The 25,793-nt window shown below is 49.7% G+C and overlaps 1 protein-coding gene across 2 annotated transcripts; it reads left to right on the top strand.

Moving 5' to 3' along the window:
- The first annotated feature begins 1,574 nt into the window (after positions 1 to 1,574).
- On the top strand, positions 1,575 to 25,121 carry CACNA1F (calcium voltage-gated channel subunit alpha1 F). Of its 2 annotated transcripts, none has more exons than XM_016153280.2 (48): positions 1,575 to 1,599; positions 3,037 to 3,286; positions 3,676 to 3,781; positions 3,988 to 4,127; positions 4,378 to 4,520; positions 4,620 to 4,772; positions 5,389 to 5,585; positions 5,694 to 5,797; positions 6,390 to 6,547; positions 6,812 to 6,904; positions 7,016 to 7,109; positions 7,262 to 7,288; positions 7,405 to 7,565; positions 8,425 to 8,650; positions 9,505 to 9,712; positions 9,805 to 9,925; positions 10,040 to 10,121; positions 11,370 to 11,415; positions 11,601 to 11,652; positions 12,124 to 12,268; positions 12,460 to 12,589; positions 13,082 to 13,141; positions 13,289 to 13,395; positions 13,478 to 13,565; positions 13,988 to 14,095; positions 14,181 to 14,233; positions 15,197 to 15,343; positions 16,040 to 16,241; positions 16,342 to 16,500; positions 17,291 to 17,401; positions 17,644 to 17,727; positions 18,548 to 18,568; positions 18,772 to 18,900; positions 19,263 to 19,328; positions 19,587 to 19,678; positions 20,098 to 20,257; positions 20,495 to 20,622; positions 20,916 to 21,012; positions 21,204 to 21,306; positions 21,522 to 21,623; positions 21,808 to 21,938; positions 22,184 to 22,327; positions 22,588 to 22,760; positions 23,456 to 23,563; positions 23,687 to 23,814; positions 23,923 to 24,035; positions 24,417 to 24,614; positions 24,891 to 25,121. In XM_016153280.2, exons 1-48 carry the CDS (start codon positions 1,575 to 1,577, stop codon positions 25,119 to 25,121), a joined length of 5,904 nt encoding a protein of 1,967 aa, XP_016008766.2. The 2 variants fall into 2 exon arrangements, with proteins under 2 accessions (XP_016008766.2, XP_016008764.2); XM_016153278.2 differs by having other exon boundaries at positions 6,390 to 6,580.
- The last annotated feature ends 672 nt before the right edge of the window (positions 25,122 to 25,793 follow it).

Below are 25,793 nucleotides of genomic sequence, written 5' to 3'. Positions count from 1 at the left end.
AAGAGTTAAGGGCAGGGGCTTGAGCACAAAGGGACTAGGACTGAGTCTCATCTCTTTAGCTCAAATCTTTAGTTCAGCTTGCTAAATGTGCAATTGGGGGCAGGCTACATAGTTCCCCTGTGTCTTAGCTTCCTCGTCTGTAAAATAAGACTACGGTAGCCTCCTCCCCATCCATGGTTTCACTTTCTGCTGTTTCAGTTACCTGAGATTAGCAGCCATCTGAAAATATTAAGTGGAAAATTACAGAAATAAATAATTCATAAATTTTAAATTGCGCGCCATTCCGAGTAGTGTGATAAAATTCTCCCGCCGTGGGCTTTGCCCCCCCCCCCCACCACCACCACCACCACGTGACTCACCCCTTTATTCAGCACATCCTTGCTGTATAGGCTACCTGCCCATTAGTCACTTCGTAGCCTTCTCTGTTATCAGATCCTCTGTGCAGTATCGCAGTGCTTGAGTTCAAGTAACCCTTTTTTTACTTAACAATGGCTCCAAAGTGCAAGAGCAGTGATGCTGGCAATTCCGACATGCCAAAGAGAAGCCGTAAAGTGCTTTCCTATGTAAGCAAAGGAAAAAAACATAGTATATCTAGGGTTTGGTCCTATTGCTGCTTCAGACATCCACTAGGGGTCTTGAAATGTATCCCCATGGATAAGGGAGGGGCTATTGTACCTGTTTCCTAGGTTTAAAACAGAATTAATTCATGGAATGCATATTGTACTATGTGCCTGACACATAACACAGTAAGAAAACACTATGCAAGTTGTAGTTTCTAAGTATTCACGCATTCAATAAATGCTTTAATATGTAATACATATATGTACTCTCAAAAAAATAACTACACAGTAAATATACACGTAACTACCATTCATACCCTGTCTCTACTACTCAGTAGTGCCACATTTGTCATAAATCATGCATACATATATGTGGGGCTCAAGTTTGGAACTCTATTCTGTTCTTGATTACTGTAGTTTTATAACAGGCCTTGATGTCTGATATAAGTCCTCCCATCTTGTTCTTTTTCTAAGAGTTTTGGCTTTTCTAGGTTCTTTGTATATCCATATACATTTTAGATTCACTTTGTCAAATTCCATGGAAAAATCTTCTGAGATTTTGTTTGGGACTGCATTAAATCTCTAGATCACTTTGGGAAGAATTGACATCCTCACAGTTTTGATATTTCAATTAATTAATTTAATATATCTGTCCATTTATTTAGGTCCCCTTTAATCACTTGATGATATTTGATAACTTTTTTTCTATGGAGATCTTGCACGTATATTATGTTAGATTCATTCCTATGTACTTCAAATTTCAAATATTTTTGGGAAAATGATATCATTTTTCTTATTTTAGTTTCTGTTTGGTGCCGGTACATATTTTGTAAAAATACTTTTAAAAATAAGTGCCTTCTTTGTTGCCAGGCTCTGGCCTACAAATGTCCCATCTTCACCCCTGTTCACAATCCCATCCACCCGTTGTGGCCCCGCCCTGTGACCTTAATCTCTCCAAAGCTGGAGGAATAGAGGGGGGCTCTTTGCAGATGGCTCTTCAAACTCGAAAGGAGGATGTCGGCTTCTGAAGGCGGGAAAGGTGAGAGCAGCCTTCCACCCCTGAAGACCCTTTGAGCAAGCCTGGGCTCTGCTCTACCCTTGGCCCCATTGACCCACCCACTGCCTACTGGGACCCCACCCCTGGAGAACCACTAAGGGACCAGAACTATATCACCCTGTTCCCATCCCAGCCATCCCCAAACACAGCCTTAATGCCAAGTGAGCCCTGACGCTCAGCCTGACCCAGACACTGTGCCCTATGGCCTCCCGGCCCCATCCATAGCCAGTTCCTAGCTGAAACCCAACCCCAGTCCTAGCCCTGATTCCTCTCCTAGCTCCCACCCCAACTTCAATTCCAAAACCAGCTCCAAGCCTAATCCTAACACAAACCTTACCAACCAGAGGGCAAATCCTTATTAGAATCGAAATCCCAATACTGATACAGACCTTATCATGAGCTCTAAAGTCACCTAACCTCAACCTCAATCCCAACCCCTGAATGAAATACTATTTATTAGTGAATGTGCCTCTGACTTTCTGGAAAGAGTGCAGACCCATTTTTAGGACCAAAAAAAATTAGAAAGCGAGAATACACACTCGATGGTGGTAGTAAGTCATGAGGGCTTGAAGTCAAAGACTGCCTGGGTTTGACTTCCAACTCAGCCACTTCATCAAATCACTTAACCTCTCTTTTTGTATCAATTTTTCCTCACCTGCAAAATGAGAATAACACCATGTGCTAAATAGTCTTCTGAATGCTGAACTCATTTAATGCTCACAAAAACCCTATAATGCATTATACAGATAAGGAAATTGAGGCTCAGAAGGGTTATGTAACTTGCTCAAGGCCACACACAGCTACCAAGTAGTAGAGTCAGAATTTAAACTCAGACAGCTTCTTTCCTCCGAAGCTGGGGATCTTAACCAGGCCAGTCTACTGCCCCTCAGAGACTGAAACAAGGCCATGGGAACTGGGAATGCTCTTAGCTGAAAACTCCAATGCAAACTTCAGATCCCATGCAAACTCAACTTCAGCCCTAACCTTGATCCTAATTCTAATCCCAGCTTATTCAAATACCCAGTCCTAACCCTAAATCAGGACTCAAGCACACTCCACATCAACCTGTATTTAAACCCAACCCAAATATCCACCACTTGAATTTAACCCTAAATTTGCCTCCAGCTATCAACTTAATCATACCCCATGCCAACTTAAACCCTACTCCCAAGTCTAACACCAAACCCTACTTCTCTTGTAAAGATAATCTCACTCTCACTCCCCCATTAATTCTTACTCTACCCCCCCCAATCAATTCCAACATCAACTCTTACCCCCTAATCTTTAATCCAGGTACCCAAATCTTACTCATTTTACATGCTCTTTTCTCCTTCCCTCAGACAGAGGAACAGGATCAGGTAGGAGGTGGCCATGATTTCTCCAATGACTTGTTCCTCCTGACTTGGTTTCTCTACACAGATATCACCCCAGATCCCAGTCCAGCCAATGGGACAGGCCCTGGTCCCGAATGGGGCCTGTGCTCTGGGCCCCCAGAATCAGGGGGTGAAATCGGCGGAACATTGGGCCTGGGGACCCCTAAGCGAAGGACTCAGCACAGTAAGCACAAGACGGTCACAGTGGCCAGTGCCCAGAGGTCACCCCGGGCACTCTTCTGCCTCACCCTGGCCAACCCTCTGCGGCGGTCTTGCATTAGCATCGTAGAATGGAAGCATCCTGGAAGGCCAGGGGCAGACCTTAGGGGTGCGGGTCATCAGGGTACCAAGAGTCAAAGATTGGGTCAGGACTGGAATGGAGGAGGGCTAAGGTCACCAGTGATCAAGGGTCAAGAACTGGCTCCAAAGGGGTGTTAAGGAAAATGAAGGTCACCAGGGGGGGCCAAGGGTCAAGGACTATGTTACAGTAAGAGTTGAAGATGGCTAACTTTTTTTTTTTGGGGGGGGGGTGGTGTCAGAGTCAAGGCCTTGATCAGGACAGGGACTGGGAATGTCAGGGTTGGTCACCCTGGGGTCAAGGGTGAGCATTGGGTGGGGAGGGCCCCAAGGGAATGTAGGCATTCTGAGGCTGCTCTGCTTGCGTCCTTGACTACATCTACCTGAGGCCTTTCGACATTCTCATCTTGCTGACCATCTTTGCCAACTGCGTAGCCCTGGGGGTCTATATCCCCTTCCCAGAAGATGACTCCAACACTGCCAACCACAACCTGGTGAGGCTCGCCCTGCCCTGCCCCCAGTTGGATACAAACCCCAGTAGAACCACACCTCAAGCCTTCCAGCCAGGCCTCGCCCAGCTCTGATCCAGATGATGATCCTCCCCTGCCCAACCCCACCTTCAGTCCCAGCTATACTCCCCTTCCCCGCCCCCCTCAATCCCCAAACCATATAATTCCCCAATCTCCGGCTCCACCCCCAGGAGCAGGTAGAGTACGTATTCCTGGTGATTTTCACTGTGGAGACGGTGCTCAAGATTGTGGCCTATGGGCTGGTGCTCCATCCCAGCGCTTACATCCGCAATGGCTGGAACCTACTCGACTTCATCATCGTCGTGGTCGGGTGCGCGTCTGAGGAAGATTACCCCACCCTAGCTCAACTTTCCACCTCAGGCCCGCTGAATTCAGGACTCAGGGAGGCAACTGCTTTAGACTGCCCTCATTTGGCAGCCAGAATCAGTAATATTAACATATTTAAGTCTATTTGCATTTCCGGTTACCGGGACTCGTGCTTTTCTGAGGAGAGGGGAGGGGTGGGAGGGGATGCCAAGGCCTGACACCCCTCCTAACTTTGTTCCTTGCTCTCCCACCAGGTTGTTCAGTGTGCTACTGGAGCAAGGCCCCGGACGACCTGGGGATGCTCCGCATACCGGGGGGAAGCCGGGGGGCTTCGATGTGAAGGCGTTGCGGGCATTTCGGGTGCTGAGGCCACTGAGGCTGGTGTCTGGGGTCCCAAGTGAGTGGAACGCTCCCCAGGGTTGGAGGTGGGAGGGAGGAAAGATAGGGGAGCTGAGCATACCCAGTACCTACTTTGTCCTCCCTTCGTTCCCCACAGGTCTGCACATAGTGCTCAATTCCATCATGAAAGCACTGGTGCCACTGCTGCACATCGCACTGCTAGTGCTCTTCGTCATCATCATTTATGCCATCATCGGACTCGAGTTGTTTCTCGGTCGCATGCACAAGACTTGCTACTTCCTGGGATCTGGTCGGCCAGCCCACACTTCTCGGGACAGGACACGCCCCTCCACTAGTTCCTAGGCCCCATCCTGTTATCAAGGAAACCCAAATTCACAAGGCTCCACTCACGGGCTCAGGCTCCACCCCCAGTAAACAAGACCTAACCCTAAATCCAAGACTCCGACCGCAGTCTCAGACTACAACCACCCCGCTTGCTAATACCTCCACCCTATCACAAGACTCCACCCTCCTGTCTAAGCCCTGCCCTGCACTTAAGACTTCATTCTCCAGGGCTGGCCCCATATACTCAGACCCTTCATCCAGACCACAGCCCAAGCCTTGCCCCCACCCTCTTTATAAAGTCCCTCCCAAATTCACAAGGCTCCACCCCCAAACTCATGCCTCACTCTTATTTACAAGATTCTGCCCCAAAATTTACAGTCCTTTTCCCAAGATCCTGGTGATTGGGACTCAGCTTCCTAGTGGTTCATAATCCTGACCCAGCAGAGTCAGGAGCCAAAGGTTGCCCTTGATTTAAAAAAATCTAGGACCCTGAATTGAACTTCCCAGGTGGGCGGGGCTCCAGGGTGGCTGCGACGGCGGGTGGGCGTGCTTCAGATTTCAGAACTCCAGCCTTTCCGCAGACATGGAAGCCGAGGAGGACCCATCACCTTGTGCGTCTTCGGGCTCAGGGCGTGTGTGCATGCTGAATCAGACCGAGTGCCGGGGGCGCTGGGCAGGGCCCAATGGAGGCATCACCAACTTCGATAACTTCTTCTTCGCCATGCTTACGGTCTTCCAGTGCGTCACCATGGAAGGCTGGACCGACGTGCTCTACTGGGTGAGACGGAGGGCGGGCAGAGTGCAGAAGCTGCACCTGCCTTTCTTTCCTGAGCTCAGACAGGTGTGTCTGTGTACCCTGAGGGATGTATGCCCTCTCTTTCCCCAGATGCAGGATGCGATGGGGTATGAGCTGCCTTGGGTGTATTTCGTGAGTCTCGTCATCTTTGGGTCCTTCTTTGTCCTCAATCTTGTACTTGGCGTCCTGAGTGGGTGAGGAGCCTAGATACTCCCCTCATCCTGGCCCTCATTCTCCCCTCATCCTGCCCCTCAGCCCTGTCCCTTTTTTTGTTCCTAGTAAACTCCTAGGTAAACTTCAAAACCCATCTGAAATTCCCCTTCATTCAGTCAGTCAACATTAAACATCTATGGTGTGCAAAGCACTGTTTTAGGAATGGAATGAGACAAAAATCCCTGCCCTCTTGGATATTATATTCTGGTGGAGAGAGACAGATAATAGCAACATACACAATAAATAATATATATGTAATGTTTTGTATGGAATATGTGCTATGGAAAGAAAGGAATGATAAAAATAGGAATGGGGAGATCCTACAGGGGGACAGTTAGGACAGGCCTCTTTAAGGTGTTATCTGAATAAAAATGTGAAAGATTGAAGGAATGAGTCATGTGGGTACCTGAGGAAAGAGTGCCCCAAGCAAAGGGAACAGCCAGTGTGATGACTTTAAAGTAAGAATGTGCTTGGCATATTCAATGAACAGCAAGGAGGCCAGCGTGGCTGAAATGGGGGAGGTAAGGGGGCTAGGGTGGTTCCCCCACCTAGCCCTCTATCCTTATCTCTCAGGGAATTCTCCAAGGAGAGGGAGAAGGCAAAAGCAAGAGGGGACTTCCAGAAGCTGCGAGAGAAGCAACAGCTGGAGGAGGACCTGCGGGGCTACCTGGACTGGATCATGCAGGCAGAAGAGCTGGACATTGAAGACCCCTCAGCTGATGACAACTTTTGTTCTGTGGCTGAAGAAGGCCGGGCTGGCCACCGTAGGCAACCCCAATCTGACCCATTCCCTGCTCCATGCAGGCGTCAGTGGGCTGTCCTCCTGAGACCCAGCCCCCACCTTCAACACCTCTCAGCCCAGCCCTCAGTAGGACACAGAACCTAGACCCAGATCCCCTTCCCAAATGTAACCAGAACAGATTCTAAGTAACAGCCCCCACACACCTAACACCACCCCAGGCCATGCTCCCCAACTGTCCTCACTATCCCTGCAGGGCCACAACTGGCAGAGCTGACCAATCGGAGACGTGGACGTCTGCGCTGGTTCAGTCACTCCACCCGCTCCACGCACTCCACCAGCAGCCATGGTGGGGGTACATACAGGTTGAGGAGGTGGGCGGGATGGGTAGACAGAGAAAGCCAAAGGTGTAACCTTGGGGGCTTCATGTGCTGACCCTCTATTACTACCCTTCCCACAGCCAGCCTCCCAGCCAGTGACACGGGTTCGATGGCAGAGACTCCAGGCGATGAAGAAGAGGAGGAGGGGGCTCTAGCCAGTTGTACATTCTGCTTGTGAGGGCCCCCAACCCTTGACCCATGACCCAGCCCAGAACCCAGTCCAAAGCCTGACCCTAGTACTTACTTTGGCCTCCAACCTTGACCTCAGTCCCTGACCTCAAACTATAGCCCCTCATGACACCCACATCCATCTCCCTCTTTTTCAGAAATAAGATCATGAAAACCAGGGTCTGGTGAGTTGGGGAAGTTATGCGACTTCTGGACCCCGTGATTTCGTGAGCCCCACCTGAGCCCTCCAGGGCAGGCTGAGGTAGGTGATCTCAGCCATTGGGCTCCCCTTTTCTCCCAGCCGCCAGCTCCGTCGAGCCAACCGAGGCCTTCGGGCATGCTGCCGGAGGGCTGTGAAATCCAATGCCTGTTATTGGGCCGTTCTGCTGCTTGTCTTCCTCAACACGTTGACCATCGCCTCAGAGCACCACGGGCAGCCTATATGGCTCACACAGACCCAGGGTGTGTAACCCAGCCTGCCAGCCCTCTCCTCACCCCCAATTCCCTCCACCCCAAAAGCATCAATCAAGGATCTCTCAGGTACCTCAGACCCCCAGATACTGCCTTACCACTCAAGTAAATGCAGAAACCTTAACCTGTCCCATCCCACCTTGTAACTTACACTTACATAGTACTTTCTGTATGTGTCAAGCTCTATTTTCAGTGCTTTATGTGTACTAACTCAATTTCTCTTCACTGCAACCTTTGGGAATTAAGTACTAAGACATAAAGTACTGAGTGCCAAAGTACTAAAGTTAAGTTACTAATCCCGGGACTCAGCTAGTGAATGGCAAACTTAGGCAGCCTAGCTCCAGAGTCCAGGCTATTAACATTACACTGTCTGGACAAGTTAACCCCTCTGTGAAATGGGGCTAGTAATAGTATTCATTTCATGGAGTGATTAAGAGGATTAAATGAGTTAAAGTGAAAAGTGCTTAGAACATTGCCTGACCCACATAAAGCCAGCACTTTATAAGTGGTAGCTCTTACTAGTATTCATTCTAATCTCAATCCCAACATTAACACTAAGCACACTTTTAATCTCAAACCAGCTCCACTCCTAACTAAATCCCAGCCTCTAACCCTATCCTTGAGGCTGACCGAGGCCCTGCCCCAACTCTGCCCTTCTCCCCAGCTCCAGAAGCCTCTCAAAACCTCACCCGCTCTAACCTACAAACTCATCTCCATCCCTAACTCTAACACCACCCCAACCTGGGCCTAGCCTGATATCTGCTACCCTAGATCACCCCATGACTTCTACCTCCCCACATGTCACCATGGAAACTAGCCAACCCGGTCACTCCTACCCCTCTCCCTACAGAGTATGCCAACAAAGTGTTGCTCTGTCTATTCACGGTGGAAATGCTTCTCAAGCTCTATGGTCTGGGCCCCTCCGCCTATGTTTCCTCCTTCTTCAACCGCTTTGACTGCTTTGTGGTCTGTGGGGGCATCCTGGAAACCACCCTGGTGGAGGTGGGAGCCATGCAGCCCCTGGGTATCTCAGTGCTCCGGTGTGTGCGCCTCCTCAGGATCTTTAAAGTCACCAGGTGTGTGTATGGAGCGGGAGGACTGGAGCCCCAAACATAGCCCCAACAGTCCCTATCCCAGCTCCAATGATAACTTTATCTATATCATCATTCATTTCACAAACATCCATTGAGTGCCTACTGTGTGCTAGGCACACCAGGAATCAAAGCAGACACAAGTTCCTGCTTTCATGAAGGTTCAAGTCCAGTGGGGAGGGTGTCTACTCCATTTACACATGCTTCTTCAACATCAACCCTGTCTCTCAATTCGACTTTATACTCATATCCAACCCAAACCCCATCTCCAACCCCTAACCATAACATCATCTCTAACCCAAACCCCAACCACTCGTTATCCACAAGCCCATTTACAACACCAACACACAATCCTAAGCCCATCTCCAAATTCATCCCTAACTCACAGCCTCATCCCCATCACTAACCACAACGCCCACATCCCTAAATCCTAACTATTAGCCTATATCTAGCCACGGTCCTGTTGCCAGCCCCAGCCTCAGTCTTATCCCTATCCTCTCCTCTTTCCCAACCCTCAACCGCAACCCCATTCCAAGCCATCCCTAACCCAAACCCTAGTCTTGGTCCCAACCTGAAACCCAATTCTCGCTCCATCAACTTCTATTTACCCTCCATCTTAACCTCATCTCCTATTATATCTCTAATGCCAACCCTAATCCGAAACTCAACCTCCACTCACTTCTTAGTCTCACCTCACCCCAACTCCAAAATCACTTCTAATCTTGACACTAAAGGCCATTTCAACCCAGCCTGCCCCAGTGCATCTCAAACTGGAGTCCTGACTTGGATCCTAACTCACCACTTGGCATGTTAACCCTGCCTCCCCATCTCTGCTGCAGGCACTGGGCATCTCTAAGCAATTTGGTGGCATCCCTACTCAATTCAATGAAATCCATCGCATCTTTGCTGCTTCTCCTCTTCCTCTTTATCATCATCTTCTCCCTGCTTGGCATGCAGCTGTTTGGGGGCAAGTTCAACTTTGACCAGACCCACACCAAGCGAAGCACCTTTGACACCTTCCCCCAGGCCCTCCTCACTGTCTTTCAGGTGGGGCCTGGAGACCATGGGATGGGTGGGTCAGTAGCACCCTGTGGTGGGGAGAGGGTCCCAAGGACTTCATGGTGACCCCTCACCCCCAGATCCTGACGGGCGAGGACTGGAATGTGGTCATGTATGATGGTATCATGGCCTATGGCGGCCCCTTCTTCCCAGGGATGCTGGTGTGCATCTATTTCATCATTCTCTTCATCTGCGGCAACTGTATCCATAAAGCCTTGGGGGGCTGGATGACGGTGGGGTGGAGGTGAATAAGGGGACCTGGGCAGTCTATAGGCAGGCTACTACTCCATCGTTTGCAGCCTGAGCTTACCCCAGACATCCTGTTGAACGTGTTTCTTGCCATTGCTGTGGACAATCTGGCTAGTGGAGACACAGGCACTGCCAAGGACAAGGGCAGGTGATGTCTAGCTCCACCCCCAAGTCAGTCTCTCCCTGCATCCCTGCCTAGAAACTCCCATACATATTCCACACCACCAAAGATGCTTTGGTCACCCTGGCAATCCCCACCCTCAGATCCAATCTTCCAGTCCTCATTCATTCAACATTCATTTATTAAGTACTTTGTGACAGAAGCCGTTCTAGATGCTGAGGAGACAGCAGGGGTCAAGGTAGACAGAAACCTCTCCTTCATGGAGCTGAAATTTGAGAAGGCAAGCAAAACACAAACAAATAAATATATAATATACTTTAATTAAATATATGTTGATAATATATAATGAAGAAAAAGAAAGCAAAATAAAATAATAGAGGGCAATGAAAATTGCTATTTTGGTTATGGTAGTCAAGAAAGGTCTCTATGCAGAGGTGACAGTTGAACAAAGACTTAAATAAAGTGAAGGAGTGACCTATGCAAATATCTGTAGAAAGAATGTTCAAGGCAAGGGGACAGCAAGTGCAAAGATCCTGAGGTGATGATATTCTCAGCACATTTAAAAATCACCAAGGAGAAAGATAAATACCATATGATTTCACTTATATGCAAAATCTAAGGAACAAAAAGAACAAATTAATCAAAAGCAGACTCACAAATATAGTGGACGATTTGGTGATGGACAGAGGGGAGGGAGGTTGGGAGGGGCTGGGAGAATGGGGTGAAGAGTTAATGAAGTACAAATTAGTAGCTGATAGTTGGTCACAGGGATGGGGAACATGGCATAGGGAATGCAGTTAGCATTAAAATGATGGCTAAGTGGAGGGCCAGGGGAGGGAGGGAGCAATTGGGGGGATTATTTTATGAACTATATACATGTCTAACCAATATACTATATACTTGAAACTAATTTAAATAAAACTTTTTTAAAAATCACCAAGGAGACCAGTGAGTCTGAAGTGGAATAAGCAAGGAAGAACGTGGTAGGAAGTGAGCTCAAATGGGTGAATAAGGAGACCGGATTGAGAGCATTCTGGACCACAGTGAGGACTTTGGTTTTTTCTCTGAGTGAATGTGAGCAGAGAAGGGATGTATCAGACTGAGAATTTAACAGGATCTTTCTGGCTGCTGTGAGAACATACTGTGGGGATAAAGGTGGAAGCAGGGAGGTTCTATAGGGTCAAAGAAAGGTCTTTTCTGACTTCAATGCCCCTCCTCAGCCACACACATATGTTGTGATCCTTAGAATTCACCCCACCTCATTTGCTTGCACAGGGAGAAATGTACTGAAGAGAAACCCCCACAGGAGAATAGAGCATTGGTGAGTTAGAAGCCTGGGCACCATCTACACCTCATATTACTAACAATACTTGTCTACGTGTTTGTATCTTTAACTTCCAACATCTGCCTGTTCATTCCTTCATGATTTCATCTCTTCCATGCCTCCCTGTGTCCATCCCCTGATGTCTCCCCCACCATCAATGACCCCCATCTTCCTGTTTCCAGGTGCCTGGTGAGGAAAATGAGGAAGAGGAGGGTACAAGAAATGAAGGAGCAGGTAAGTGGCCAGAGCCAGGTGGAGATGTGGGACTTTAGGGACAGCACCTAAGCAGAGCTCTTGACCTCCGATCCCTTCTTCTCTGGAGAGCAGCCTTTTCCAAGATCATCTTGAAAATAATGGGCTTGGTGTATGGCCAGCAACATTTGAGACAATGAGATTAAAGAAGATAAATAGACGTTTTGTTTTAATGTGAAACTTCTCAGAACTTTCATTTTATAATAGTGTGTACATGACTGCAAAGACGGTAATGTTCATCCAACACACATTTACTGAGCTCTTACTGTATTCGAGGCCCTGTTCTAAGTGCTAGGAACACAACAGTGAACAAAACAAATTAAAATCCCTTTTCTGAGGAGCTGACATTCTAGCATGGAGATGGGAAGAATTTACTATGTGGCAAGCACTCTTCTAGGTGCATTACATACATTATCTCAATTAATTCTCTCTCTTTGGATCTTCTGGTGCCAGGCATGGAGGAAGAGGAGGAAGAGGATGAGGAAGAGGAGGAAGGGGGTGCAGGGCGTGTGGAACTCCTACAGGAAGTTGTACCCAAGGAGAAGGTGGTGCCCATCCCTGAGGGCAGTGCCTTCTTCTGCCTCAGCCAAACCAACTCGTGAGTGCTGGGAGTAGGCAGGGGCAGAGGTGAGGAACAGGAGGGGTTGGGGCAGGTGGAGGGCCAGGGAGCAGCCAAGGCTGGGGAGATTGGAGTACCACCTGATGAAACAGGGCTTAGCTGCATCCTTTCAGCTCCCCCAATAAACTATGGTCCTGGATTCCGAAAACAGCCCATTCTCCACTCCCTAGATTGAGGAAGGCCTGCCACACCCTCATTCACCATCATGTCTTCACTAATCTTATCCTGGTGTTCATCATCCTCAGTAGTGTGTCTCTGGCTGCTGAGGACCCCATCCGAGCCCACTCCTTCCGCAACCATGTGAGCCTTTGCCTGGAGGCTGGGGGACACACCCAGGGGTATCCTACTGTGCACAAGTTGGGGCCAGGGTGGGGACAGGGAGACCACTATCTAGGCAGAGAGAGAGGGGCAATAATGACAGCTGCTCTGGTGCCCGCCTTTACTGTATATGAAACACACTTGGAGAAGCACCAGAGAGATCAGTATTTTGCTGAGGAGGAAGTTGTGCTCAGAGAGACTGAACATACCAAAAGCATCCATGTAGCTGTGTAGAGGCAGAGTAGTTCAAATTTGAACATTAGTCTTTCTGATGGCCAAGCCTTTTGCCTTATGGAGAAGATGATGATCATGAGAGAGGGAAGGAGGGATGGAGGGAGGGAGGATGGGAAGGACAGCAACACTTATGTAGAGAGGTACACATACACACACATATACACACACACATACACACATATACATACCTAGTATCCCCCTCAGCCATGACTCTGATGCCCCTTCTTTCTCATCCTCCAGATTCTGGGGTATTTTGATTATGCCTTCACATCCATTTTCACTGTGGAGATTCTACTAAAGGTAACTAACGGGACCCCAATCATACTCCAAGTTGCTCCAACCCACTCCCCACCCACCCCCGCAGCCCACCTCTCTTGTTTCTATGCCCTCCTCCTACTTCTAATCCCAAATATGGGATCTAGCCTTATGACCTCTGACCCCCCCCAGATGACGGTGTTTGGGGCCTTCCTGCACCGAGGCTCCTTCTGCCGTAGCTGGTTCAATCTGTTGGATTTGCTGGTGGTCAGCGTTTCTCTCATCTCCTTTGGCATCCAGTGAGTGACCTCTTACGCATCCTATTCCTCCCAGAGCCCAGACCAAATCTGGGCCAGGGCCTGAGGATTGCCTCCTCACCAGCTCCAGTGCCATCTCGGTGGTGAAGATTCTGCGCGTACTCCGAGTACTTCGGCCCCTTCGAGCCATCAACCGGGCCAAGGGCCTCAAGGTAACCCCACCTTACCCAAACCCACAGGGCCTAGACCCTGCCCTGCCCCTGGGGCCAGGACTACTGGTCAGACTAACCATTTGCACTGATGCATGACCACACAGCCTGGGCCTGGCATGTAACCACACATGCCTGACCACTGGCCATGTGGGCATGTGACCTGTCCCGTGTTCCTTACCAATGGTCACGTTTCCCTGTCACGTGGCCACAAATCCTTGCCTGGCAAACATTTATTCCTGGTTGGTGCCTACACATCCCTGCCACATCATTGCCCTTTGACTAGGTGTTCCTGACCACATATCGCTAACCCAAGATCACATGTCCCTGACCCAAGTTCCTTAGCTCCATCCATGCCCAGAGTCCCTGCCCCATGACCACTGTGGCTTACAGTGTCCATTATCCATATTCATGGGTGCCTGCAGCACGTGGTACAGTGTGTGTTCGTGGCCATCCGGACCATCGGAAATATCATGATTGTAACCACACTCCTGCAATTCATGTTTGCCTGCATTGGCGTGCAGCTTTTCAAGGTGGGAAGAAACACTGGAGGAGGCCCAGGTATGGGTCAAGGCAGGGGTGAAGGGTTAAACTGCTTGGCAAATATCCTCCCTGCAGGGGAAATTCTACAGTTGCACTGATGAAGCCAAACACACCCCTCAAGAATGCAAGTGAGTGGCTGAGACCTTGCTCTCCATGGGGCCCAGGACCCCTCTCAAAGGCCAAAAAGATCCATAGAGCTCACCGAGCCCCCTGAAACCCCTAGAGCTTCCTCCCAAGAACTGCAGAGAATTCCCCAGATTTTATCAAGGCCCCAAGACTCCCAGAATTCTCCAAGGCCTCAAGATATACCACCAGAATGCTTCCAAGAACTGCGAAGGCCTACCTCCTCCAAACCTCTCTCCATATTCCCCAGAGTTACCTACATTCTACTCCAGACCTTCCAGCAAACCCCAAACACAACCCCCCACCTCCATGAAATCCTTGTCTTCCATCTTCTTTAGAGGATAGCGATTAAAAGCATGGGTTTTGAAGTCAGACGTTCCTGGTTCAAATCTATCCCATGAGACTTTTCTTAACCTTGTAATTCCTTACATTTCTTAATCTTGCTGAGTCTCATTTTCCTTAACTGAACAATGGGTATAAAAAGAATGCAGATCTCACAAGTTTTTTTATGAGGAATAAATGAGTTACTATACAGAGAGTATATATACTACAATGTAAAGTTATTACATGCAAAGCCTAACACCATGCCTGACATAGACTTAGTTCTGATCAGTGTTGGCTATTATTAGTATTACTTTTTTCTGGATGGTCATAATGATGATGATAACGGTGATGAAAGCTAAGACGTGTAGTGCCAACTATGTGCCACACACTATCCTCATTGATTGACTTAATTCTTAATAATGGAAATATGTTCCATTATATCCTATTTCATAGATGGGGATAACTGAAGCACAGAGAGGTTAAATGACCAAGGTCACTCAGCCAGTAAATGGAGGGGCAGGATTTGAGGCCAGGCTATCCAGCTTCACCACTATGCCTTGCTGCCTCCATACTGGATACCCTAGTTCCCTTTCCACAGATACCCACCCCTCCTCACCCACCCAGCCTGTCTGCAACATCCACAGGGGCTCCTTCCTGGTCTATCCTGATGGAGATGTGTCACGGCCCCTGGTCCGGGAGCGGCTCTGGGTCAACAGCGATTTCAACTTTGACAATGTCCTTTCAGCCATGATGGCTTTGTTCACTGTCTCCACCTTCGAAGGCTGGCCTGCGTGAGGGGCAGGGCCCTAGGGATGGATGGGCAGGGGATTGGGAAGGAATCTCGAGGGGACTGGCTGGGATCGTATCTTGGGATGTGATAAAGGTCTTCTGAGACCAAATAGGGTTTTGGGGGGACTCGTGGGCATATTAGAGTTCTGGTGGGGGTCTCCCAGTAGCTAGCTGGGGTGTTTTGGGGACCTAAGTGGGCGGGATTGGGTAGAGGTCTCTGAGGGAGTAGATGGAAATCTAGAGAGGACTGGATAAGATTTAGGAGGGATCATGTATTTACCCGAGGGTGCTGGGAGGGATCTCAGAGGAGATGGAGTAGGGGATTCAGGGGCTTCCAAGTCTTTCGAGTATTAGTTGGAGATCTCTGGGGTGATGGAGCAGGGAATTCAAGTTGATAGAACAGAGGATTTAGAGATCTTTGGGGACTGGTGAGAGGGTTCTGGGGAATTGCCTGGGAATTTCCAGGTGGCTGGAGAAGGGGATTTGGGGGTCTGTGGGAACTTATGGGATTCGAGGGTCTTGGAGGGCCTGGTGGAGGCCTCTTTGGGGTATGTGTGCAAGTACTAGGTGGTTAGGTAAGGAGATTTAGAGGTTATTTGGGGTGCCAAGAAGATCCTTGGCTGTCTGTGATAAGTGGTCTGGGGGCAGGTCTTCGGGGGCTGAGATATTCCCTCAACCTACCTCGACTGGCTCCCCAGGCTGCTATACAAGGCCATTGATGCACACGCAGAGGATGAGGGCCCTATCTATAATTACCACGTGGAGATATCAGTGTTCTTCATTGTCTACATTATCATCATCGCATTCTTCATGATGAACATCTTTGTGGGCTTTGTCATCATCACCTTCCGTGCCCAGGGTGAGCAGGAGTACCAAAACTGTGAACTGGACAAGAACCAGGTAACTTCTGTCCCATGATCCATTACCACCAACCCCTCTGTATACACATCTCCTTGCCTCGAGACCCCACTGCTCACTCATGCCTTGCACCCATAAATAGCGCCAGTGCGTGGAGTACGCCCTCAAGGCCCAGCCACTCCGCCGTTACATCCCCAAGAACCCGCATCAGTATCGTGTGTGGGCCACTGTGAACTCTGCTGCCTTCGAGTATCTCATGTTCCTGCTCATCCTGCTCAACACGGTTGCTCTAGCCATGCAGGTCTGAGCTCCCCATCCTGACCCCTGCCAGATACCCTATTCTGTTCACACAATCCCTTGGGAACCATTAAGAATGTTTTTGGCTACAAGTAACAAAATCCCCATCTGATAGAGTTAAGCCACATTTCTTCAAATCTAAGGCCAATAATTGTAAGTTGGATCCTGTTGCAGAGATCTAAGAATGTGAAAAAGAAATGGCAGACAGCAGTTGTAAGTTGCTATTGTGAAGTGCACCCTGATTTCAGAGATTCTAAAATGTGATAAGATGTGCATCCCAGAGTCAACTAAATATGGTAGTTACTTCACATAACAAGAAGTGTAGAGGTAGGCTGTTTGCTCATTGCACATCAGAAACCCAGGTTCTATCTTTCTGCTCCATCATTCTTCATGAGTTGGCTTTCATTCTCATATTTGTTGCTTCATGGTCACAGGAGGAGTGCCATAGATCCAGGCATCAATACTACATTCGGGGCAGGAAAAAGGAGGAAATGTTGCACCAGGGGGCTCCCCTCATTTGAGCCTTTTATTGGAAAGCAAAACTTTTTCCACAGAAGCCACCCAACCAGCAGCAGACATGTTTCCTTCTCAGTCAGAACTAGCTACGAAGCCAGGAAATCAAAAACTGGGCTTTCCAATATCCATAACGGCAGGCAGACACTGTGAGGGGTTTGGCCAACCCATAGTGCTACCACATCCCCAGACTCAACTCAATCCAAGCCAGAGAAAATTTGGTTAGAGATAAGGAGATCTCTGCTTCAGGCTCTGTCCCCACACCCAATTTTTTCCCCCAGCACTATGAGCAGACTGCTCCCTTCAACTATGCCATGGACATCCTCAACATGGTCTTCACTGGCCTCTTCACTATTGAGATGGTGCTCAAAATCATCGCCTTCAAACCCAAGGTGCTCCCCAGCCCTAGACCCACCTGCACTGGGTAAATTCCTTGGGGTGGAGCTCATTGCAGAGCTCCCAGGGGGCCAGCAACCATGGAATTGTGAGACTAGGGAGTGAGAGGAATCCAGATGTAGGCCCATTGTGTGGTCTAAGCTGGGCCCTCCCTCCTCAATGCCCCTACCACTACTGGCCCCCTACCATAGCTTGCTAGCTCTGAGAAGACAGGGCACTGCTTTCCTCCTGCCTACAGCATTATTTTGCCGATGCCTGGAACACATTTGATGCTCTTATTGTGGTGGGCAGCGTAGTGGACATTGCCGTCACTGAAGTTAATGTGAGCACTGGCCTCTCCACTAACCCACTCTCCCTCTACTAACCTTTCCCCAACTCAGCCCCAGAGCTTCCTTTAAAATGAGTAGATGGTTCCCACTCCCATTCATTCCACTCATAGAGACTCAGCGCTCCTCACTAGCTCTTCCTTTCTGAGTCCCTGTTGGTTTTAGCCAAAGACCCCCTCCACCAGCTCCCTCATTCCATTGAAACCTATCCTCTGGCTCCACCAGGACCTAAAATAACTGTTATTTCTATTGTTTCCTTCATTGCCTCTACATCCTTCTCCATTGGCTCCATCACCTCCACCAACTCCTGCTTTGGCTCCATCATCTCTTCTGACTCCTTCATTGGCTCCATTTTTTCCTCCAACTCCATCGTCTCCAACGCTGGGTCTTTCACATCTCTGCCATTACCACTTGCTGCACCGATGGTTCCACAATCTCCTCTATTTTGTATAACATTGTTCTATAACCTTGATTGACAATGCTGCTGGTTCCATATCTCCATAACTGGCTTCTCCATTGGGTCCCCCATTGGTTCTCTCATCTCTATCATCTCCATAAAACAACTGGCTCCATCACTTCCTCCATTGGCTCCAAAATATCTCCTCCACCATCTCCTGTGCCTCTACTCTCCTTCTACCCTCATTACCAACTTTTCTCACAACTATCTAACCACACAACCTTCCCCATCATCCCTTACATAATGACTCTACCATCCATTATCCCCTATAACTGTTCATCATTTCTCCCCTGGCTCATTTGGGCCTGTGAACTCATTATCTCCTCTCTCGCCTCTGTCTTGGCTATATCTCCCTCCAGAATGGTGGCCACCTTGGCGAGGTAGTCCCCCACCTCACAACAGGGACTCTCTGCTTCTTTACTCACCCACCCTCCCTTCCTTTTTTCCTGAAGAGTCCTTAAAAATGATCCCTGACCCATCTGGGGCCTGAATTTTGAGGGGTTTAGGGGCTGGGAGGGCCAAAATATGGGAGGTGGCTGGGACAAATTTGAGTTGAGCATACCCACCACACTCCCAACTCCAGAGCTCTGAGGACAGTTCCCGCATTTCCATCACCTTCTTTCGTCTCTTCCGAGTTATGAGGCTGGTCAAGCTTCTCAGTAAGGGTGAAGGAATCCGGACACTGCTCTGGACATTCATTAAGTCCTTCCAGGTAACCTATGTCCCTTTGACCACCCTTTACCCTCGCCTCACACCTCTCGGCCTTCCCTTTTACTACCCCCAGAACTATATTTCCCAGCATGCCATACCTACCTGCAACTTACCATCTCTAGTTTTCCCTCTTTTCTAGACTCTCAATTCTCAACATGCCTTGGCCTCACTGACCTTAATCTATTGTATTTAATACTGTGTCCACATTTGGGAGACATCGATAGTCATGACATGGGCACTTGAGGGGATGGATCATATCTCTCAGCAAGCCCAGGCTTGAGGGAGCAGTGCATTCTGAGGATTATAGTTCTGTGCGGGGACCTGAGTATCTATGTATCTTCCTCTCCCCTCCTCCACCCATAGGCCTTGCCCTATGTTGCTCTTCTCATCGCAATGATATTCTTCATTTACGCAGTCATTGGGATGCAGGCGAGTGGGGACCCTAGGGAGCATTTCTCAGGCATTCTGCTGAGGGGTGTTGTGTAGAGATAGACTGAAAGTGGGGTTTGTGGGTGGAAAGACAGACACACTGGATGACCCTGAATCAGTCCACAAGTCTGTGAGATGGGATCAGCAGTGCCTGCTTGTCAGGGTTGTGAGGCTCCTTTGGGTATTGAGTTGTGAAATGGGTGGGAACCCATAGGGGCATGGGTTCACCCCTCCGACATAGTCCCTGTGTGCCCACAGATGTTTGGCAAGGTGGCTCTTCAAGATGGCACACAGATCAACCGAAACAACAACTTCCAGACTTTTCCACAGGCTGTACTACTTCTCTTCAGGTGATATCTACTCCCCTCCCCTGCCACTTCGGTCTCCAACATGCTCTTTGGTGTCCACATCTCCTGTCTGGGCCCCAGACTGCCTGAGCTGTGGGAATAATAGGACAGCATGACGTTCCCTATTGCCTGAGTCCTTTTCTGGCTGTGATTTGAGTCTTTTAGAATATTCTGTCCTCAGCCATCCTTTATCTTGTTGTAAGATGTATCCCCTTCTTGAGTTACAGTGCCTCATCTGTAAAATGTGAACATGACTGTCACAAACATAGCATGCCAGCTTTTGAAATGTCAAAGTGTTATCTGTGCCATATGTAGCCCTTGGAAGGAAGTGGGTCATCTCCTCAACCCTCCAGCCCCCATAATGCCACTTGCCATGACTTCATAGCCTCCCCTCAAAGATGGAACCCCTGTGTGATCCCCAGGTGTGCCACTGGTGAGGCATGGCAGGAGATAATGCTTGCCACCCTTCCCGGGAATCGGTGTGACCCTGAGTCTGACTTCGGCCCTGGAGAGGAATTTACCTGTGGTAGCAATTTTGCCATCGCCTATTTTATCAGCTTCTTTATGCTTTGTGCCTTCCTGGTGAGGACCATTTTCCCTCAACCACCATCATTGACATGGTTCTGGCCCTTAAGGGTCTGGGGATGTCAAATGAGATGGGGGGTCCAGATCTTCAGAGTGAGTGAAAGGGCTGGCCTGGTGACAATATCAACCCAGGGACTCATGACCCAGTGACCATATAAGTTTACCTCAGCCTCCTACCAACTCCCTACACCCTGCTCAACCCTTTACCTAACCCCTCTACTCACTGGCCCACAGATCATAAATCTCTTTGTGGCTGTGATCATGGACAACTTTGACTATCTAACCAGAGACTGGTCTATCCTGGGTCCCCATCACCTCGATGAATTCAAGAGGATCTGGTCTGAATATGACCCTGGGGCCAAGTATGCCCTTTAATCCCATACCTAATATTCCAGGGGGCAGAACACTGCTCCACACAGTCCCCCAGCCCTGGAACCTCTGTCCTACTTCTCACATTACCCAGTCAGTAGATGCCCCAAGGTTCCCACAGTCCCTGTTCTGTGCCTCCCCCCACATCCACCCCACTTCCCTCCAATTGATTTTTCCCTGACAGGCTCTGGGGTGTTGGTGGGGAGAAGTAATGATAAGCTTGAGAAAGGGCTAGAAGGGGTAACTCCAATAAGTGGTACCTCCCACCCACCCCCACCTGCCCAAGGGGCCGCATCAAGCACCTGGATGTGGTTGCCCTGCTGAGGCGCATCCAGCCCCCGCTGGGATTCGGGAAGCTGTGCCCACACCGAGTAGCTTGCAAGGTCTGTGAAACTACCCAACCCCCTCCCTGCCCCTGAGAAGGCTGTCTACCATCTGCCAGGGGTGGGCAGGGACTTTGCCTTGGGTAAGGAGGGGGAGTTTTGTTGCGTCGTCAAAGGTTTCTGACCCCCGGACGTTCGTGCCTGAGTCACTGGCATTTGCCCAAAGTGGGTTTCACATCCCTGGTGTGCAGAGACTTGTGGCAATGAACATGCCCCTCAACTCAGATGGGACGGTGACCTTCAACGCCACACTCTTTGCCCTGGTTCGGACATCCCTGAAGATCAAAACAGAAGGTGCGCGAAGGGTGGAGGGGCAGGAGTGGGAGGGTCCCTGGGAAGGTTGCAGGGAGCCAACTGGAGTGCTGGGCCCCACTCCTAGCTCTGAACCTCAAAATGGACGACTTCGGCCCTTTTTCCCACCTGTCCAATGGTGACTGCTCCAACAGTGAGGGAGTGGCTGTAAAGAGCTCTTCCTATTGGCTCATGCCCCACATCCTCTCCTGATGCAGGGAACCTGGAGCAAGCCAATCAGGAGCTGCGAATCGTCATCAAAAAGATCTGGAAGCGGATGAAGCAGAAGCTGCTAGATGAAGTCATCCCCCCTGCTGATGGTGAGCTAGCCCCACCCAAATTTCTTGAGCCCATCTCTTAATGTCAGATGATTTATTGTTCACCATAAAAAAAAAAACCAGCACTGGGTGGAGTGGTGGGAGACAAAAAGGAGTCCATACTGTGGGTAGAGTAGGGGAAACAGAAGACCCCTGTGTGACCCTGCCTCCTCTGCCTTGCCCCCAGAGGAAGAGGTCACCGTGGGCAAATTCTATGCCACCTTTCTGATCCAGGACTACTTCCGCAAATTCCGGCGGAGGAAAGAAAAAGGACTACTGGGGACTGAAGCCCCCCCAAGCACATCCTCTGCCCTTCAGGTCTTCAGAGCAGGGCATGGGTTGGTGGGGGTATATGAGAACACCATGACAGAGGCTGACTGCCCTCTTGGTCTCAAGGAATCCATGTCACAGATGAGAAAACTGAGGCCCGAGGACCCACAAAGGGACAGGGGTAGTTGAGGGGCTCCTTCCTCCACCCCACACTCCTGCATGGGAAGCAGGTTCAGTGACGGGGAAATTTAGACCCTGAGCTTTCCTGCTTCCGTATTTTTTCACTCCTACAGGCTGGCCTGAGGAGCCTACAGGACTTAGGTCCTGAGATCCGGCAAGCACTCACTTGTGACACAGACCAGGAGGAAGAGGAGGAGGAAGAAGAAGAAAGGCAGCAGGGAGAGGAGAAGGAAGATAAGGACCCAGAAACATACAAAGTGAGGACAAGTTTCCACTCTCCCAGGAATGTAAAATACTCCTTCAATCTCCTGACTTCCACACTGCCTCTGGAGAGAAGCCCTCCAGAGAAGCGCCCAGCCCACGCAACAGACAAATGTTTACTTGGCACCTACCATCCGCTATTGAGGGCAAGACCCAGATTCAGCCCAGCCCCTAGGGAGCTCATTGGAGACACACTATATGACCAAGTGACTTAGATGTAACATGGATGCAACACTCAGTCCTGTGACTCCCACAGGCCCCAATAGGCTCCCAACCCCCGTCTCGCCGCCGGAGCTCCGTGATTTCTGTATCTCTGCCTGCTGGGGACAAACTTCCAGATTCACTTTCCCTTGGGCCCAGTGATGATGATGGTGGAGCTCCCAACTCCAGACAGTTCAGTGTGCCCCAGGCTGGATCCCACACTCACAGGTGCGGTCAAGAGTCTGGGGGAAGATTGTGAGGGAAAGCAGGAATTAGCCACTGTATGGGGGCAATTCAGAGGGTATAGGAAGAGAGCCTAAGAGGGCCTTCTAATGGAAATTGAATAAAGATAGGAGAGCTTCAAAGGCTCAGGTGGGAATAAAGAGTAATAGATTCATATGAGAAAGACAATGCAAAAGTTTCATGCAAAAAGCACATGATGTGGAACTAAATAAGTTTAAGTTCAAATTTTGAATTTGCCATTTGCTTAAGTGACCTTGGGTTAGTCGCTTAGTTTTTATGGTCCTCAATTTCCTCATCTATGAGAGGGGGATAATAGTACCTTACCTCATGGGGATAATGCAAGGATGAAATGAGGTGCCTGGCTTTCACGGCTTTCTCCTCACCACCTTCCAACACACCTCCAATTCTTGTATCGAAGTTGTCTCTTTAATAGACCTGCTTAAAAAAAAAAAAGTCGGGTCCTACCAATGAGACAAACGTCTATTATAAGAAAGCCCATGTCCACTTTAAAATGATGACAAGTTAATTTTATGTGAATTCCCCACTCCCCGCCCCCCCAAAAAAAAAATTAGAAGCCCAGTGTTTCTGCAAGGAAGGGAGCATGGAATGAGAGGGAACCAGGGGCCCAGGACCACATTTAGGGGGAATCTGATCTACCTAACTTGCCTCACTTTCCTCAGAAGAAGCTCTGGGACTCTCATTTTCACCATTCCAGAAGAAGGAAGTTCTCAACCCAAAGGAACTGAAGAAGAAGAGAAACAGAATGAGGAAGAAGAAGTCCCCAGCCGGTTCTCTGACCCCAACATGTAGGATGAGCCCATGAGCCATATGTGGGAAGGCAGGACTGATGGCACTCCGTGACCCATGCCCAGGCCTGAGCTCACTCCCAGCCTTCCCTCCCTCCCACACAGGCTCTCCTACTTAGATGAGCAATCAGGGACTCCCCTGCACCCCATGCTCTTGCCACCTCACAGACCCCAGAGATATGTGGGCGAGCACCGTGCACCACATCGCCGTCTGCTGCCCCCAACACCTGCAGGTAAGAGCAAGCGTGGGTCCTGGGGACCCCCAAGGGCCAGCAGGGCAGAAGATTGGGGAGGCAGTGACATTCCTCTTTTCCCCTGGCACCCCTACCCACCACCTGCAGGTCGGAAGCCCTCTTTCACAATTCAATGTCTGCGGCGCCAGAGCAGTTGTGAAGATTTACCCATCCCAGGCACCTATCATCGTGGGCGCAATTCAGGGCCTAGCAGGACACAGGTGAGGCAGGGCACAGGATGGGAGCAGTATAGGCTGAATTTATCAGACACTCTACCTGTCAGGCCCTTCTGAGAAACGGGGCACGTATGAATTACACAATCCTCACTGTACCTGTGAGGTGGTATTGTTTTTGGCCTCAGTTTATATAGATGAGGAAACTGACTCCCAAAGAAGTTTACCCCAGATCATACAGCTAGTAAGTGGCAGAACTGAGATTTAAATCCACGTCTTCTGTGCTCTTAAATAAACTCAAGTCTGAGCTACACACACCCATTTCGACTCCAGCTGTGTTTGGGGGTAAGAGATAGGTACAGGAGTGTGTTCTATACTCTCACACTCCACCTATCAATCACTGTCTCTCTCATGTTTATTCTGGTCCAGGGTTCCTGGGCAACCCCTCCTCAGAGAGGTCGGCTCCTGTATGCCCCACTGTTATTAGTGGAGGAGGGTACAGCAGGGGACGGATACCTCGCCAAATCCAGCGGTCCACTGCGCACCTTCACCTGTCTGCACGTGCCTGGAACCCATTCAGACCCAAGCCATGGCAAGAGGGGCAGTGCCGACAGCCTGGTGGAGGCTGTGAGTACAGAACGGGTGTAGGCAAGAGGAATGAGGGAGGAAAGAAGGGAGGCGCTTTGGAAGGAGGGAAAAGGGGTCTCCAGTCTCTATGCTGTGCATGTAGCTCTCCCTTTGCTGTGCAACTTCAGCTCAGCATGATGTGTGCACCACTGTCCCCCAGTGACTTCCCTGCACACCCTCATAGGTACATCATCTATCCACATTGATTCCTCTGTGCACGCTGCTTCCACTCCATGCTGTGCCCTCTGTCAACTCTGATCTATTCTCTGCCCCCAGGTGCTCATCTCCGAGGGTCTGGGCCTCTTTGCCCGAGACCCACACTTTGTGGCCCTGGCCAAGCAGGAGATTGCGGATGCATGTCGCCTGACACTGGATGAGATGGACAGTGCTGCCAGTGATCTGCTGGCACAGGGGACCAGCTCATTTTATAGTGATGAGGAGTCTATCCGCTCCCGCTTTGATGAGGAGGACCTGAGAGATGAGATGGCCTGCGTCCATGCCCTCTGAATTCCTATCCCTCCTCCACTGCTCAATAAACCTCCTGCTCTCCCTTCCTCAGAGGAAGACAGGCATGGACCACACCCTTGGATTTTGGTGTCTTTGCACTAGGGGCCTAGGGCTTCCCAACAGCCCCCATCCATCCATCCCCATTTCAGTGCTGAGCCACTGCCCACACATGGGTATTTCCAGAAACCAGGACAGCCAGGTCTGATTATTCAGTGTCAGTGAAGGAGGGAGGAGGAGGAGGAAGAGACAGCAGCCAAAAAAAGCTGGAGACAGAGTGGAGGTGGTGGGGGAGGGGGATAGCACTGGACAGAGATAGAGGAAAGAGGAGAGAGGGGCCTTGGATGAGGAGTGGGGTAAAGTCAGAGATTCCGCAAGGAGTCAGTCAGGTCAAACTGAGGAAAGACAGACAAATGGGAAAAAAAGGCTAAGGAAACCCAAAAAAGAGTCCTGCCAGTAGAAAGGCCTGGAGGTTGGAATTAGCCTGATATGTGATATGTCAGGCAAAGGGGTCCTCTAATGGTATTGGGAATTTCAGAGAGGCTAAATTGGGATGACCCTGTCTCCTATCTCCCACCTTCTGCCTAAGAAAATGAAAATCTATAAATACACTGGCAGGAGACAAGTGTGGGGCTCCAAGCCCAGGGAAACCCACTCGGGGCCCATCTAGCTTTC

Source organism: Rousettus aegyptiacus, unplaced genomic scaffold (assembly GCF_014176215.1).
Source record: "Rousettus aegyptiacus isolate mRouAeg1 unplaced genomic scaffold, mRouAeg1.p scaffold_m13_p_9, whole genome shotgun sequence".
Lineage (NCBI taxonomy): Eukaryota > Metazoa > Chordata > Mammalia > Chiroptera > Pteropodidae > Rousettus > Rousettus aegyptiacus.
Note: the sequence above shows the minus strand (reverse complement) of the source record. Positions and strands in the feature narration are given on the sequence as shown.